This window comes from Salmo salar, chromosome 23 (genome assembly GCF_965601325.2).
Source record: "Salmo salar chromosome 23, fSalSal1, whole genome shotgun sequence".
Lineage (NCBI taxonomy): Eukaryota > Metazoa > Chordata > Actinopteri > Salmoniformes > Salmonidae > Salmo > Salmo salar.
The window spans coordinates 49,960,001-49,975,926 of NC_138313.1; the positions used below are offsets into that span (position 1 = coordinate 49,960,001).

The following is a 15,926-nucleotide window of genomic DNA, read 5'->3' on the forward strand; positions in this document are numbered from 1 at the left end:
GTCGCCATTAACCAATCGCAGCGAGGGTTGAATTCAGCATGGGTCACTTTAGCCTTGTGTAACTTCTCGTTGAAGACCTACGAGGGGGGGGGGGGGGGGGGGGGGGGAGTGCAGAGGGTTTAACAGCATCTTCAAGAACAACGTCAGTAAATGAAATGAGATCGTTGGAACTGTCAAAACTGTGTCTAATGTAGTCATGCATTTTTATAATTTCTTTTTTAATTTTTTTATAATTTTTATAGAATTGTCTTATTCTCAGAACATGAAAACACAACAAAATATAGAACATTTAAATTGTACATGCTAACTAACTACTGAAGGAGTACATTTCATTTAAACAGTACATCCCTCTGGCCCATTCATTACTGTAGCTATAGTGTAGACTACAGTAGAAATACATTCTACAGTACTGTACCTGGTGTCCATCCATGCCCAGCAATAAGACTCGTCCTATGTTGTCTCCTGTCACCAGCATCTGTCTGCTCAACGACACATCTACACAGCAATACCACAGACTGGAACAGAGAGAGAGAGACTGACTCATCTACACAGCAATACCACACACTGGAACAGAGAGAGAGAGACTGACTCATCTACACAGTACCACAGACTGGAACAGAGAGAGAGACTATCACTGACTCATCTACACAGCAATACCACAGACTGGAACAGAGAGAGAGAGACTGACTCATCTACACAGCAATACCACAGACTGGAACAGAGAGAGAGAGAGAGAGACTGACTATCACTGACTCATCTACACAGCAGTATATCGGGATTATCCTCATCAATAAATTCAGCCAACACTCAACTTTTTAGTCGTACTAATCAACAGAATGTGAAAGTTCAGCCTACGTCTTCTTTATCATCAGACAGACACTACTAAGTGCACTAGTTGCGTATTTTGCCTTAATAACATAAGTTGACATTTGTCTGGCGCCTAGCCTGCATCCCAAATGGCATCCTATCCCCTATATAGAACAATACTTTTGACCATAGACCTATGTAAAACATCCCCCACCCACTTCCTGACTCTCCACCTATCACCCGTCACCACCCACTTCCTGTTTCCTGAAGGGAAGGACTACTCCCCCCCACCCCACACACACACACTTTAAGTAGGCTCACCTGATTCTAACCAAGGTGGCTATCTAATGGACTGAGTGAAGTGTTTGGAGAAGTGTTTTGAGAAGTGTTTGGAGAAGTGTTTTGTCGTGTAGTTTATAGTAGTGATGGGAAACCAAGGCTTTTCTGAAGCTTTTTTGGGGGCTTTTACCAAATCGTGTTGAAAAACGGGTTCATTACTCTGAGCTTTTAAACACAATGTACATTAGTGACATCTGCTGGTCAAGCAAATGAAAAGCAGCGTGTTCATATGGACTTTTATTTATTTTTTCCCCCTCAACAATATTTATCAACTTGGAATCGAAGAAAGCAAACGGAAATCCCAGAACATTTTACAACACACGGTTTGAAAAAGCACGTGATCAAACGAATCTACAGACGTCATTGACCACGTGGTAAATGTTACTTTGAAACAAGCATAGTACACTGTGTCAGATCAGTGATACTTTTTATTTTATTTTTTATTTTATTTTTTAAAACGTCATCGGAGCTGCGGTATCAATCGTCCCATCACTAGTGTCTAGTCCTCTCCGCGGAAGTGTTCCCGACTAAGTGCGTTTTGCATTCGGGGGTTGACTTCCTTTGCATAGTGTTCTAAGGGTTGCCATGTGTTCGACCACCACCGCCTAGTTTGTGAGCAATTATCATTATCCTTTTTTATACAGTCCTTCGTTATTTAGTTACTAGTTGTCCTTTATATATATTTATTTATGTAAAGGACATAAATAAATGTATGTATATATATTTATTTATGTATTTATATATATGTAGTTATATATATTTATTTATATTTATATATATTTAGTTATATATATTTATTTATGTATATTTATTTCTATATATATTTATTTAGTTATATTTATATAGTTATATTTATTTATATAGTTATATTTATTTATATATATTTTATATATATATATATATATATAGTTATATTTATTTATATATATTTATATATATTTATTTATATATATTTATATATTTATATTTATTTATATATATTTATATTTATTTATATTTATTTAGTTATATATATTTATTTATATTTATTTAGTTATATATATATATATATTTATATTTATATATATTTATCTATATATATTTATTTATATATATTTATTTATATATATTTATTTATATATATTTATTTATATATATTTATTTATCATATATATTTAGATTTATTTATATATATTTATTTATATTTATTTATATATATATATATATATATATTATATTTATTTAGTTATACATATTTATATATTTATATTTATATATATTTATTTATATATATTTATTTATATTTAGTTAGTTATATATATTTATTTATATATATTTATTTATATTTATTTAGTTATATTTATTTATATATATATTTATATTTATATATATTTATTTATATATATTTATATTTATTTATTTATATATATATTTATTTGCGTTGAACTGATATGTATTTTTTATATAGTTTATTCCTATCAACCATCATATATCTGATTACATCCCTTTCCTGAAATGGTCTACTGAGAAAGACATGTCCTGAGGTTTTTACAGTCAATCACACACCAGCAATCCTACAGTATTTTACACCCCATGTGCTCTGGTCTAAAGTAGTGCATTATCTAGGGAATAGGGTTCCATAGGGCTCTGGTCTAAAGTAGTGCACTATCTAGGGAATAGGGTTCCATAGGGCTCTGGTCTAAAGTAGTGCACTATCTAGGGAATAGGGTTCCATAGTGCTCTGGTCTAAAGTAGTGCACTATCTAGGGAATAGGGTTCCATAGTGCTCTGGTCTAAAGTAGTGCACTATCTAGGGAATAGGGTTCCATAGTGCTCTGGTCTAAAGTAGTGCACTAGCTAGGGAATAGGGTTCCATAGGGCTCTGGTCTAAAGTAGTGCACTATCTAGGGAATAGGGTTCCATAGTGCTCTGGTCTAAAGTAGTGCACTATCTAGGGAATAGGGTTCCATAGGGCTCTGGTCTAAAGTAGTGCACTACATGGGGAATAGGGTTCCATAGGGCTCTGGTCTAAAGTAGTGCACTATATAGGGAATAGGGTTCCATAGGGCTCTGGTCTAAAGTAGTGCACTATCTAGGGAATAGGGTGCCATAGGGCTCTGGTCTAAAGTAGTGCACTATCTAGGGAATATTTGACTAGGGCCCATAGGGCTACCGTCTAAAGTTGTGCACTATCTAGTGAATAGGGTGCCATTTCTGACGCCATCCTAAGTAGGGCCTGCATCCTCACCAGACATTGTGGTGATCATGTCCACAGTCCTGGACTCTGGACAGAACCGTTGCTGGACCGCCCTGAAAGCTCTGCTCGGTCAGTGTACCGTCACCGGACGCCAGGTAGACCTTGGACGGGTCCGTCGGGCTAAACGTCATCCCTCCAATAAAATCCCCGGCTCCTTTCTGCATGATGAACACAAACAGACCAATCCCAGTGTTGATCACTAGCGTGCAGGCTTATCACAGGACAATAAGTAAAAAAACGCCTGGGTTCCTACAGCAACGGAAAAAACAACCAAAAAATGCGTTTGTTATTGGACAAGTTCCGGGTTGTTCCTTCCTGTTTCAGTCAGTTGTCTTCCAGTTGGTGTGCCTAGTGAATCCAACCTAGGCCAATGACAGTCCTGTCCAGAGAAACGCGAGCCTATCAGAAGCCAGTGTTCTGTTCTAACTACACTCGTTCTATCTTGATAAGGTGTTGAGAAAAAGGGCCTTGTTTTACATCCCAAATGGCACACTATTCCCTATATAGTGCACTACTTTAGACCAGAGCCCTATGGCACCCTATTCCCTATATAGTGCACTACTTTAGACCAGAGCCCTATGGAACCCTATTCCCTATATAGTACACTACAATAGACCAGAGCCCTATTCCCTATATATAGTGCACTACTTTAGACCAGAGCCCTATGGAACCCTATTCCCTATGTAGTGCACTACTTTAGACCAGAGCCCTATTCCCTATATAGTGCACTACTTTAGACCAGAGCCCTATTCCCTATATATAGTGCACTACTTTAGACCAGAGCCCTATTCCCTATATAGTGCACTACTTTAGACCAGAGCCCTATGGCACCCTATTCCCTATATAGTGCACTACTTTAGACCAGAGCCCTATGGAACCCTATTCCCTATATAGTACACTACAATAGACCAGAGCCCTATTCCCTATATATAGTGCACTACTTTAGACCAGAGCCCTATGGAACCCTATTCCCTATGATAGTAGCACTACAATTTAGACCAGGAGCCCTATTCCCTATATATAGTGCACTACTTTAGACCAGAGCCCTATTCCCTATATAGTGCACTACTTTAGACCAGAGCCCTATTCCCTATATAGTGCACTACTTTAGACCAGAGCCCTATTCCCTATATAGTGCACTACTTTAGACCAGAGCCCTATTCCCTATATAGTGCACTACTTTAGACCAGAGCCCTATTCCCTATATAGTGCACTACTTTAGACCAGAGCCCTATTCCCTATATAGTGCACTACTTTAGACCAGAGCCCTATTCCCTATATAGTACACTACTTTAGACCAGAGCCCTATTCCCTATATAGTGCACTATTTTAGACCAGAGCCCTATTCCCTATATAGTGCACTACTTTAGACCAGAGCCCTATTCCCTATATAGTGCACTACTTTAGACCAGAGCCCTATTCCCTATATAGTACACTACTTTAGACCAGAGCCCTATTCCCTATATAGTACACTATTTTAGACCAGGGCCCTATTCCCTATATAGTGCACTACTTTAGACCAGAGCCCTATTCCCTATATAGTACACTATTTTAGACCAGGGCCCTATTCCCTATATAGTGCACTACTTTAGACTAGACCAGGGCCCTATTCCCTATATAGTGCACTACCTTTGACTAGACCAGGGCCCATACCAGGTAGTGAAAGCTCGTTAGACAGGGGCAAGGGAAAACTACTAATGCACTATTACTTGTTTTCCATGTCAGAAATGAAAACAGGAAGCAGACCAAACTCTGTGGTCCTTTAAGAACCTGCTGTATGTAATGTATTGCTCAGCTTGGAGAAATGAATGTGACTCTGGATTACAACGTAATGATGCTTGTTTACAACAACAGGACTGTTTTCCTAAAACAAGTTATATAACGGCTTGGTGTTGTTTCCTTGTCCACCTGTACTAACGAGTTTCACCCTTCTGGTATCGGTCCTGGTCTAGTCAAAGGTAGTGCACTATATAGGGAATAGGGCCCTGGTCTAGTCTAAAATAGGGCACTAAATAGGGAATAGGGCCCTGGTCTAGTCTAAAATAGGGCACTAAATAGGGAATAGGGCCCTGGTCAAAAGTAGGGCACTAAATAGGGAACAAGGGTCTAAAGTAGGGCACTAAATAGGGAATAAGGGTCTAAAGTAGGGCACTAAATAGGGAACAAGGGTCTAAAGAAGGGCACTAAAATAAATAGAGTGCCATTTGGGACAAGGTCCATCTCTTACTCCCATGACTCTGTGTTGGTAAACACGCGGAGAGTGGTCCCATTGAAATCCTGCAGCGTGGTGGTTCCCCTGACAGATGAGGTGAACAGCTGAGTGGGGTTGTAAGGGTTAAACTTCAGAGCTGTAATAGAGCCTCCAGGACCAACCTGCATAAAAAACACACACACACAGGAGGAGAGACTGGTCCCAAATCACATCCTATTCCCTATTTAGTGCACTACTTTTGACCAGAGACCTGGACAAAAGTAGTGCACTAAATGAGAAATGGGGTGCCATTTGGGACACATCCAAAGTAGACCCGATACTATGTGTCATATGTGAAGCATACTATCAATACTGTGTGGGGACGGTTGATGTAAAAAGGATTTCAAAGTCAAATGTTATTAAAAATATGATCGATTACAGTGTTCCTAAACAGTAACACAGACCGATTTAAACGATTGTATTATTTGTGTGTATCATCCTGAACTTCTAGGCACACAACGGTCAAACGAGAAAACGAATAAGCATGCACTCATTAGTAACCCATCGGCCAATTGGCGTCGCTGGTTGTAACGATGAGACCAGTCTTTCCAGACGTGTTATCAGGTTATTCTCACCCCTTGTATGAAGCTGGTCTTGTTGATCACGCTGTAGTCCCAGAGGACTACGTCTCCTCCCTTGGAGCCTACCGCCAGGGTGGTGGGGTGTGAGGGGTGCCACGCCAGACAGGTGACCCGCCGGTCAAACGGACTGGCTGTACGGTGGAGCGTATAGGAGGACAGGGTACGTACAAACGGCTTCTGGAGACACTGGGGAAGGAAAATAAGATATCACCTACTGATGATGATGATGATGATGATGCCGAGAAAAGAGTTTGTTAGACCCTCAATTTCTTCTTTTAGTCCCGGGTTTCCCCTAAAAACATCTTAAGGCTCTGTTTGTCGTTAAAACATCGTTAAATCTCAGAGCGGTTTCCCAAAAACCATCGTACGTCTGTATGAACACGCTGCTTTTCATTTGCTTGACCAGCAGATGTCACTAATGTACATTGTGTTTAAAAGCTCAGAGTAATGAACCTGTTTTTCAACACGATTTGGTAAAAGCCTCAAATCTGAAGAAAGCCAACAAACATTATTCAGCTGTTGAGAAACTACTACTGTTCCCTAGTCACCCTACCAGCTGTCACACTACTGTTCCCTAGTCACCCTACCAGCTGTTACACTACTGTTCCCTAGTCACCCTACCAGCTGTTACACTACTGTTCCCTAGTCACCCTACCAGCTGTTACACTACTGTTCCCTAGTCACCCTACCAGCTGTTAGACACTACTGTTCCCTAGTCACCCTACCAGCTGTCACACTACTGTTCCCTAGTCACCCTACCAGCTGTTACACTACTGTTCCCTAGTCACCCTACCAGCTGTTACACTACTGTTCCCTAGTCACCCTACCAGCTGTCACACTACTGTTCCCTAGTCACCCTACCAGCTGTTACACTACTGTTCCCTAGTCACCCTACCAGCTGTTACACTACTGTTCCCTAGTCACCCTACCAGCTGTTACACTACTGTTCCCTAGTCACCCTACCAGCTGTTACACTACTGTTCCCTAGTCACCCTACCAGCTGTTAGACACTACTGTTCCCTAGTCACCCTACCAGCTGTTAGACACTACTGTTCCCTAGTCACCCTACCAGCTGTTACACTACTGTTCCCTAGTCACCCTACCAGCTGTTACACTACTGTTCCCTAGTCACCCTACCAGCTGTTACACTACTGTTCCCTAGTCACCCTACCAGCTGTTAACACTACTGTTCCCTAGTCACCCTACCAGCTGTTAGACACTACTGTTCCCTAGTCACCCTACCAGCTGTTACACTACTGTTCCCTAGTCACCCTACCAGCTGTTAGACACTACTGTTCCCTAGTCACCCTACCAGCTGTTACACTACTGTTCCCTAGTCACCCTACCAGCTGTTAGACACTACTGTTCCCTAGTCACCCTACCAGCTGTTACACTACTGTTCCCTAGTCACCCTACCAGCTGTCACACTACTGTTCCCTAGTCACCCTACCAGCTGTTAGACACTACTGTTCCCTAGTCACCCTACCAGCTGTTACACTACTGTTCCCTAGTCACCCTACCAGCTGTTAGACACTACTGTTCACTAGTCACCCTACCAGCTGTTAGACACTACTGTTCCCTAGTCACCCTACCAGCTGTTACACTACTGTTCCCTAGTCACCCTACCAGCTGTTACACTACTGTTCCCTAGTCACCCTACCAGCTGTTAGACACTACTGTTCCCTAGTCACCCTACCAGCTGTTACACTACTGTTCCCTAGTCACCCGACCAGCTGTCTCACTACTGTTCCCTAGTCACCCTACCAGCTGTTACACTACTGTTCCCTAGTCACCCTACCAGCTGTTACACTACTGTTCCCTAGTCACCCTACCAGCTGTTAGACACTACTGTTCCCTAGTCACCCTACCAGCTGTTACACTACTGTTCCCTAGTCACCCTACCAGCTGTTACACTACTGTTCCCTAGTCACCCTACCAGCTGTTAGACACTACTGTTCCCTAGTCACCCTACTAGCTGTTAGACACTACTGTTCCCTAGTCACCCTACCAGCTGTCAGACACTACTGTTCCCTAGTCACCCTACCAGCTGTCACACTACTGTTCCCTAGTCACCCTACCAGCTGTCACACTACTGTTCCCTAGTCACCCTACCAGCTGTTAGACACTACTGTTCCCTAGTCACCCTACCAGCTGTTAGACACTACTGTTCCCTAGTCACCCTACCAGCTGTTAGACACTACTGTTCCCTAGTCACCCTACCAGCTGTTACACTACTGTTCCCTAGTCACCCTACCAGCTGTTACACTACTGTTCCCTAGTCACCCTACCAGCTGTCTACACTACTGTTCCCTAGTCACCCTACCAGCTGTTACACTACTGTTCCCTAGTCACCCTACCAGCTGTTAGACACTACTGTTCCCTAGTCACCCTACCAGCTGTTACACTACTGTTCCCTAGTCACCCTACCAGCTGTTAGACACTACTGTTCCCTAGTCACCCTACCAGCTGTTACACTACTGTTCCCTAGTCACCCTACCAGCTGTTACACTACTGTTCCCTAGTCACCCTACCAGCTGTTACACTACTGTTCCCTAGTCACCCTACCAGCTGTTAGACACTACTGTTCCCTAGTCACCCTACCAGCTGTTACACTACTGTTCCCTAGTCACCCTACCAGCTGTTAGACACTACTGTTCCCTAGTCACCCTACCAGCTGTTAGACACTACTGTTCCCTAGTCACCCTACCAGCTGTTAGACACTACTGTTCCCTAGTCACCCTACCAGCTGTTACACTACTGTTCCCTAGTCACCCTACCAGCTGTTACACTACTGTTCCCTAGTCACCCTACCAGCTGTTAGACACTACTGTTCCCTAGTCACCCTACCAGCTGTTAGACACTACTGTTCCCTAGTCACCCTACCAGCTGTTAGACACTACTGTTCCCTAGTCACCCTACCAGCTGTTAGACACTACTGTTCCCTAGTCACCCTACCAGCTGTCACACTACTGTTCCCTAGTCACCCTACCAGCTGTCTCACTACTGTTCCCTAGTCACCCTACCAGCTGTTAGACACTACTGTTCCCTAGTCACCCTACCAGCTGTTAGACACTACTGTTCCCTAGTCACCCTACCAGCTGTTACACTACTGTTCCCTAGTCACCCTACCAGCTGTTACACTACTGTTCCCTAGTCACCCTACCAGCTGTTACACTACTGTTCCCTAGTCACCCTACCAGCTGTTACACTACTGTTCCCTAGTCACCCTACCAGCTGTTACACTACTGTTCCCTAGTCACCCTACCAGCTGTTACACTACTGTTCCCTAGTCACCCTACCAGCTGTTACACTACTGTTCCCTAGTCACCCTACCAGCTGTCACACTACTGTTCCCTAGTCACCCTACCAGCTGTTAGACACTACTGTTCCCTAGTCACCCTACCAGCTGTTACACTACTGTTCCCTAGTCACCCTACCAGCTGTTACACTACTGTTCCCTAGTCACCCTACCAGCTGTTACACTACTGTTCCCTAGTCACCCTACCAGCTGTTAGACACTACTGTTCCCTAGTCACCCTACCAGCTGTTAGACACTACTGTTCCCTAGTCACCCTACCAGCTGTTAGACACTACTGTTCCCTAGTCACCCTACCAGCTGTTAGACACTACTGTTCCCTAGTCACCCTACCAGCTGTTAGACACTACTGTTCCCTAGTCACCCTACCAGCTGTTACACTACTGTTCCCTAGTCACCCTACCAGCTGTCTACACTACTGTTCCCTAGTCACCCTACCAGCTGTTAGACACTACTGTTCCCTAGTCACCCTACCAGCTGTTACACTACTGTTCCCTAGTCACCCTACCAGCTGTTACACTACTGTTCCCTAGTCACCCTACCAGCTGTTACACTACTGTTCCCTAGTCACCCTACCAGCTGTTAGACACTACTGTTCCCTAGTCACCCTACCAGCTGTTAGACACTACTGTTCCCTAGTCACCCTACCAGCTGTTACACTACTGTTCCCTAGTCACCCTACCAGCTGTCACACTACTGTTCCCTAGTCACCCTACCAGCTGTTACACTACTGTTCCCTAGTCACCCTACCAGCTGTTACACTACTGTTCCCTAGTCACCCTACCAGCTGTTACACTACTGTTCCCTAGTCACCCTACCAGCTGTTACACTACTGTTCCCTAGTCACCCTACCAGCTGTTACACTACTGTTCCCTAGTCACCCTACCAGCTGTTAGACACTACTGTTCCCTAGTCACCCTACCAGCTGTTACACTACTGTTCCCTAGTCACCCTACCAGCTGTTACACTACTGTTCCCTAGTCACCCTACCAGCTGTTACACTACTGTTCCCTAGTCACCCTACCAGCTGTTAGACACTACTGTTCCCTAGTCACCCTACCAGCTGTTACACTACTGTTCCCTAGTCACCCTACCAGCTGTTAGACACTACTGTTCCCTAGTCACCCTACCAGCTGTTACACTACTGTTCCCTAGTCACCCTACCAGCTGTTACACTACTGTTCCCTAGTCACCCTACCAGCTGTTACACTACTGTTCCCTAGTCACCCTACCAGCTGTTACACTACTGTTCCCTAGTCACCCTACCAGCTGTTACACTACTGTTCCCTAGTCACCCTACCAGCTGTTACACTACTGTTCCCTAGTCACCCTACCAGCTGTTAGACACTACTGTTCCCTAGTCACCCTACCAGCTGTTAGACACTACTGTTCCCTAGTCACCCTACCAGCTGTCACACTACTGTTCCCTAGTCACCCTACCAGCTGTTAGACACTACTGTTCCCTAGTCACCCTACCAGCTGTTAGACACTACTGTTCCCTAGTCACCCTACCAGCTGTTACACTACTGTTCCCTAGTCACCCTACCAGCTGTTACACTACTGTTCCCTAGTCACCCTACCAGCTGTCACACTACTGTTCCCTAGTCACCCTACCAGCTGTCACACTACTGTTCCCTAGTCACCCTACCAGCTGTTAGACACTACTGTTCCCTAGTCACCCTACCAGCTGTTAGACACTACTGTTCCCTAGTCACCCTACCAGCTGTTACACTACTGTTCCCTAGTCACCCTACCAGCTGTTAGACACTACTGTTCCCTAGTCACCCTACCAGCTGTTACACTACTGTTCCCTAGTCACCCTACCAGCTGTTACACTACTGTTCCCTAGTCCCCCTACCAGCTGTCACACTACTGTTCCCTAGTCCCCCTACCAGCTGTCACACTACTGTTCCCTAGTCACCCTACCAGCTGTCACACTACTGTTCCCTAGTCACCCTACCAGCTGTTAGACACTACTGTTCCCTAGTCCCCCTACCAGCTGTTACACTACTGTTCCCTAGTCACCCTACCAGCTGTTAGACACTACTGTTCCCTAGTCACCCTACCAGCTGTTAGACACTACTGTTCCCTAGTCACCCTACCAGCTGTTAGACACTACTGTTCCCTAGTCACCCTACCAGCTGTTAGACACTACTGTTCCCTAGTCACCCTACCAGCTGTTACACTACTGTTCCCTAGTCACCCTACCAGCTGTTACACTACTGTTCCCTAGTCACCCTACCAGCTGTTACACTACTGTTCCCTAGTCACCCTACCAGCTGTTAGACACTACTGTTCCCTAGTCACCCTACCAGCTGTTAGACACTACTGTTCCCTAGTCACCCTACCAGCTGTTAGACACTACTGTTCCCTAGTCACCCTACCAGCTGTTACACTACTGTTCCCTAGTCACCCTACCAGCTGTTACACTACTGTTCCCTAGTCACCCTACCAGCTGTTACACTACTGTTCCCTAGTCACCCTACCAGCTGTTACACTACTGTTCCCTAGTCACCCTACCAGCTGTTAGACACTACTGTTCCCTAGTCACCCTACCAGCTGTTACACTACTGTTCCCTAGTCACCCTACCAGCTGTTACACTACTGTTCCCTAGTCACCCTACCAGCTGTTAGACACTACTGTTCCCTAGTCACCCTACCAGCTGTTAGACACTACTGTTCCCTAGTCACCCTACCAGCTGTTAGACACTACTGTTCCCTAGTCACCCTACCAGCTGTCACACTACTGTTCCCTAGTCACCCTACCAGCTGTTACACTACTGTTCCCTAGTCACCCTACCAGCTGTTAGACACTACTGTTCCCTAGTCACCCTACCAGCTGTTACACTACTGTTCCCTAGTCACCCTACCAGCTGTTACACTACTGTTCCCTAGTCACCCTACCAGCTGTCACACTACTGTTCCCTAGTCACCCTACCAGCTGTTACACTACTGTTCCCTAGTCACCCTACCAGCTGTTACACTACTGTTCCCTAGTCACCCTACCAGCTGTTAGACACTACTGTTCCCTAGTCACCCTACCAGCTGTTAGACACTACTGTTCCCTAGTCACCCTACCAGCTGTTACACTACTGTTCCCTAGTCACCCTACCAGCTGTTAGACACTACTGTTCCCTAGTCACCCTACCAGCTGTTACACTACTGTTCCCTAGTCACCCTACCAGCTGTCACACTACTGTTCCCTAGTCACCCTACCAGCTGTTAGACACTACTGTTCCCTAGTCACCCTACCAGCTGTTACACTACTGTTCCCTAGTCACCCTACCAGCTGTTACACTACTGTTCCCTAGTCACCCTACCAGCTGTTAGACACTACTGTTCCCTAGTCACCCTACCAGCTGTTACACTACTGTTCCCTAGTCACCCTACCAGCTGTCTACACTACTGTTCCCTAGTCACCCTACCAGCTGTTACACTACTGTTCCCTAGTCACCCTACCAGCTGTTACACTACTGTTCCCTAGTCACCCTACCAGCTGTTAGACACTACTGTTCCCTAGTCACCCTACCAGCTGTTACACTACTGTTCCCTAGTCACCCTACCAGCTGTTACACTACTGTTCCCTAGTCACCCTACCAGCTGTTAGACACTACTGTTCCCTAGTCACCCTACCAGCTGTTAGACACTACTGTTCCCTAGTCACCCTACCAGCTGTTAGACACTACTGTTCCCTAGTCACCCTACCAGCTGTTACACTACTGTTCCCTAGTCACCCTACCAGCTGTTACACTACTGTTCCCTAGTCACCCTACCAGCTGTTACACTACTGTTCCCTAGTCACCCTACCAGCTGTTAGACACTACTGTTCCCTAGTCACCCTACCAGCTGTTACACTACTGTTCCCTAGTCACCCTACCAGCTGTTACACTACTGTTCCCTAGTCACCCTACCAGCTGTTACACTACTGTTCCCTAGTCACCCTACCAGCTGTTACACTACTGTTCCCTAGTCACCCTACCAGCTGTCACACTACTGTTCCCTAGTCACCCTACCAGCTGTTACACTACTGTTCCCTAGTCACCCTACCAGCTGTTAGACACTACTGTTCCCTAGTCACCCTACCAGCTGTTACACTACTGTTCCCTAGTCACCCTACCAGCTGTTACACTACTGTTCCCTAGTCACCCTACCAGCTGTTACACTACTGTTCCCTAGTCACCCTACCAGCTGTCACACTACTGTTCCCTAGTCACCCTACCAGCTGTTAGACACTACTGTTCCCTAGTCACCCTACCAGCTGTTACACTACTGTTCCCTAGTCACCCTACCAGCTGTTACACTACTGTTCCCTAGTCACCCTACCAGCTGTTAGACACTACTGTTCCCTAGTCACCCTACCAGCTGTTAGACACTACTGTTCCCTAGTCACCCTACCAGCTGTTAGACACTACTGTTCCCTAGTCACCCTACCAGCTGTTACACTACTGTTCCCTAGTCACCCTACCAGCTGTTACACTACTGTTCCCTAGTCACCCTACCAGCTGTTACACTACTGTTCCCTAGTCACCCTACCAGCTGTTAGACACTACTGTTCCCTAGTCACCCTACCAGCTGTTACACTACTGTTCCCTAGTCACCCTACCAGCTGTTACACTACTGTTCCCTAGTCACCCTACCAGCTGTTACACTACTGTTCCCTAGTCACCCTACCAGCTGTTACACTACTGTTCCCTAGTCACCCTACCAGCTGTTACACTACTGTTCCCTAGTCACCCTACCAGCTGTTACACTACTGTTCCCTAGTCACCCTACCAGCTGTTACACTACTGTTCCCTAGTCACCCTACCAGCTGTTACACTACTGTTCCCTAGTCACCCTACCAGCTGTTAGACACTACTGTTCCCTAGTCACCCTACCAGCTGTTAGACACTACTGTTCCCTAGTCACCCTACCAGCTGTTACACTACTGTTCCCTAGTCACCCTACCAGCTGTTAGACACTACTGTTCCCTAGTCACCCTACCAGCTGTTACACTACTGTTCCCTAGTCACCCTACCAGCTGTTACACTACTGTTCCCTAGTCACCCTACCAGCTGTTAGACACTACTGTTCCCTAGTCACCCTACCAGCTGTTAGACACTACTGTTCCCTAGTCACCCTACCAGCTGTTAGACACTACTGTTCCCTAGTCACCCTACCAGCTGTTACACTACTGTTCCCTAGTCACCCTACCAGCTGTTAGACACTACTGTTCCCTAGTCACCCTACCAGCTGTTAGACACTACTGTTCCCTAGTCACCCTACCAGCTGTTAGACACTACTGTTCCCTAGTCACCCTACCAGCTGTTAGACACTACTGTTCCCTAGTCACCCTACCAGCTGTTAGACACTACTGTTCCCTAGTCACCCTACCAGCTGTTACACTACTGTTCCCTAGTCACCCTACCAGCTGTTACACTACTGTTCCCTAGTCACCCTACCAGCTGTTAGACACTACTGTTCCCTAGTCACCCTACCAGCTGTTAGACACTACTGTTCCCTAGTCACCCTACCAGCTGTTACACTACTGTTCCCTAGTCACCCTACCAGCTGTTAGACACTACTGTTCCCTAGTCACCCTACCAGCTGTTACACTACTGTTCCCTAGTCACCCTACCAGCTGTTACACTACTGTTCCCTAGTCACCCTACCAGCTGTTAGACACTACTGTTCCCTAGTCACCCTACCAGCTGTTAGACACTACTGTTCCCTAGTCACCCTACCAGCTGTTACACTACTGTTCCCTAGTCACCCTACCAGCTGTTACACTACTGTTCCCTAGTCACCCTACCAGCTGTTACACTACTGTTCCCTAGTCACCCTACCAGCTGTTAGACACTACTGTTCCCTAGTCACCCTACCAGCTGTTACACTACTGTTCCCTAGTCACCCTACCAGCTGTTACACTACTGTTCCCTAGTCACCCTACCAGCTGTCACACTACTGTTCCCTAGTCACCCTACCAGCTGTTACACTACTGTTCCCTAGTCACCCTACCAGCTGTTAGACACTACTGTTCCCTAGTCACCCTACCAGCTGTTACACTACTGTTCCCTAGTCACCCTACCAGCTGTTACACTACTGTTCCCTAGTCACCCTACCAGCTGTTACACTACTGTTCCCTAGTCACCCTACCAGCTGTTACACTACTGTTCCCTAGTCACCCTACCAGCTGTTACACTACTGTTCCCTAGTCACCCTACCAGCTGTTAGACACTACTGTTCCCTAGTCACCCTACCAGCTGTCACACTACTGTTCCCTAGTCACCCTACCAGCTGTTACACTACTGTTCCCTAGTCACCCTACCAGCTGTTAGACACTACTGTTCCCTAGTCACCCTACCAGCTGTTAGACACTACTGTTCCCTAGTCACCCTACCAGCTGTTACACTACTG

The 15,926-nt window shown here is 45.6% G+C and overlaps 1 protein-coding gene across 6 annotated transcripts in view; it reads right to left on the reverse strand.

Moving 5' to 3' along the window:
- ddb2 (damage-specific DNA binding protein 2) overlaps nucleotides 1-15,926 on the reverse strand; it is a 66,240-nt gene that overhangs the window by 8,112 nt on the left and 42,202 nt on the right. For 4 of the 6 annotated variants that reach the window (XM_082968203.1, XM_082968202.1, XM_082968207.1 and 1 more), the window contains 4 exons: nucleotides 6,209-6,400; nucleotides 3,374-3,540; nucleotides 416-515; nucleotides 1-77 (listed from right to left, as the gene is read on the reverse strand). The exon at nucleotides 1-77 is cut by the window's left edge and continues 101 nt beyond it. In XM_082968203.1, coding sequence (XP_082824329.1) covers nucleotides 1-77; nucleotides 416-515; nucleotides 3,374-3,540; nucleotides 6,209-6,400 — 536 coding nt within the window. Of the gene's footprint in view, nucleotides 78-415; nucleotides 516-3,373; nucleotides 3,541-5,609; nucleotides 5,756-6,208; nucleotides 6,401-15,926 lie in introns of all 6 variants that reach the window. The other 2 variants (XM_082968205.1, XM_082968204.1) reach the window with 2 other exon arrangements.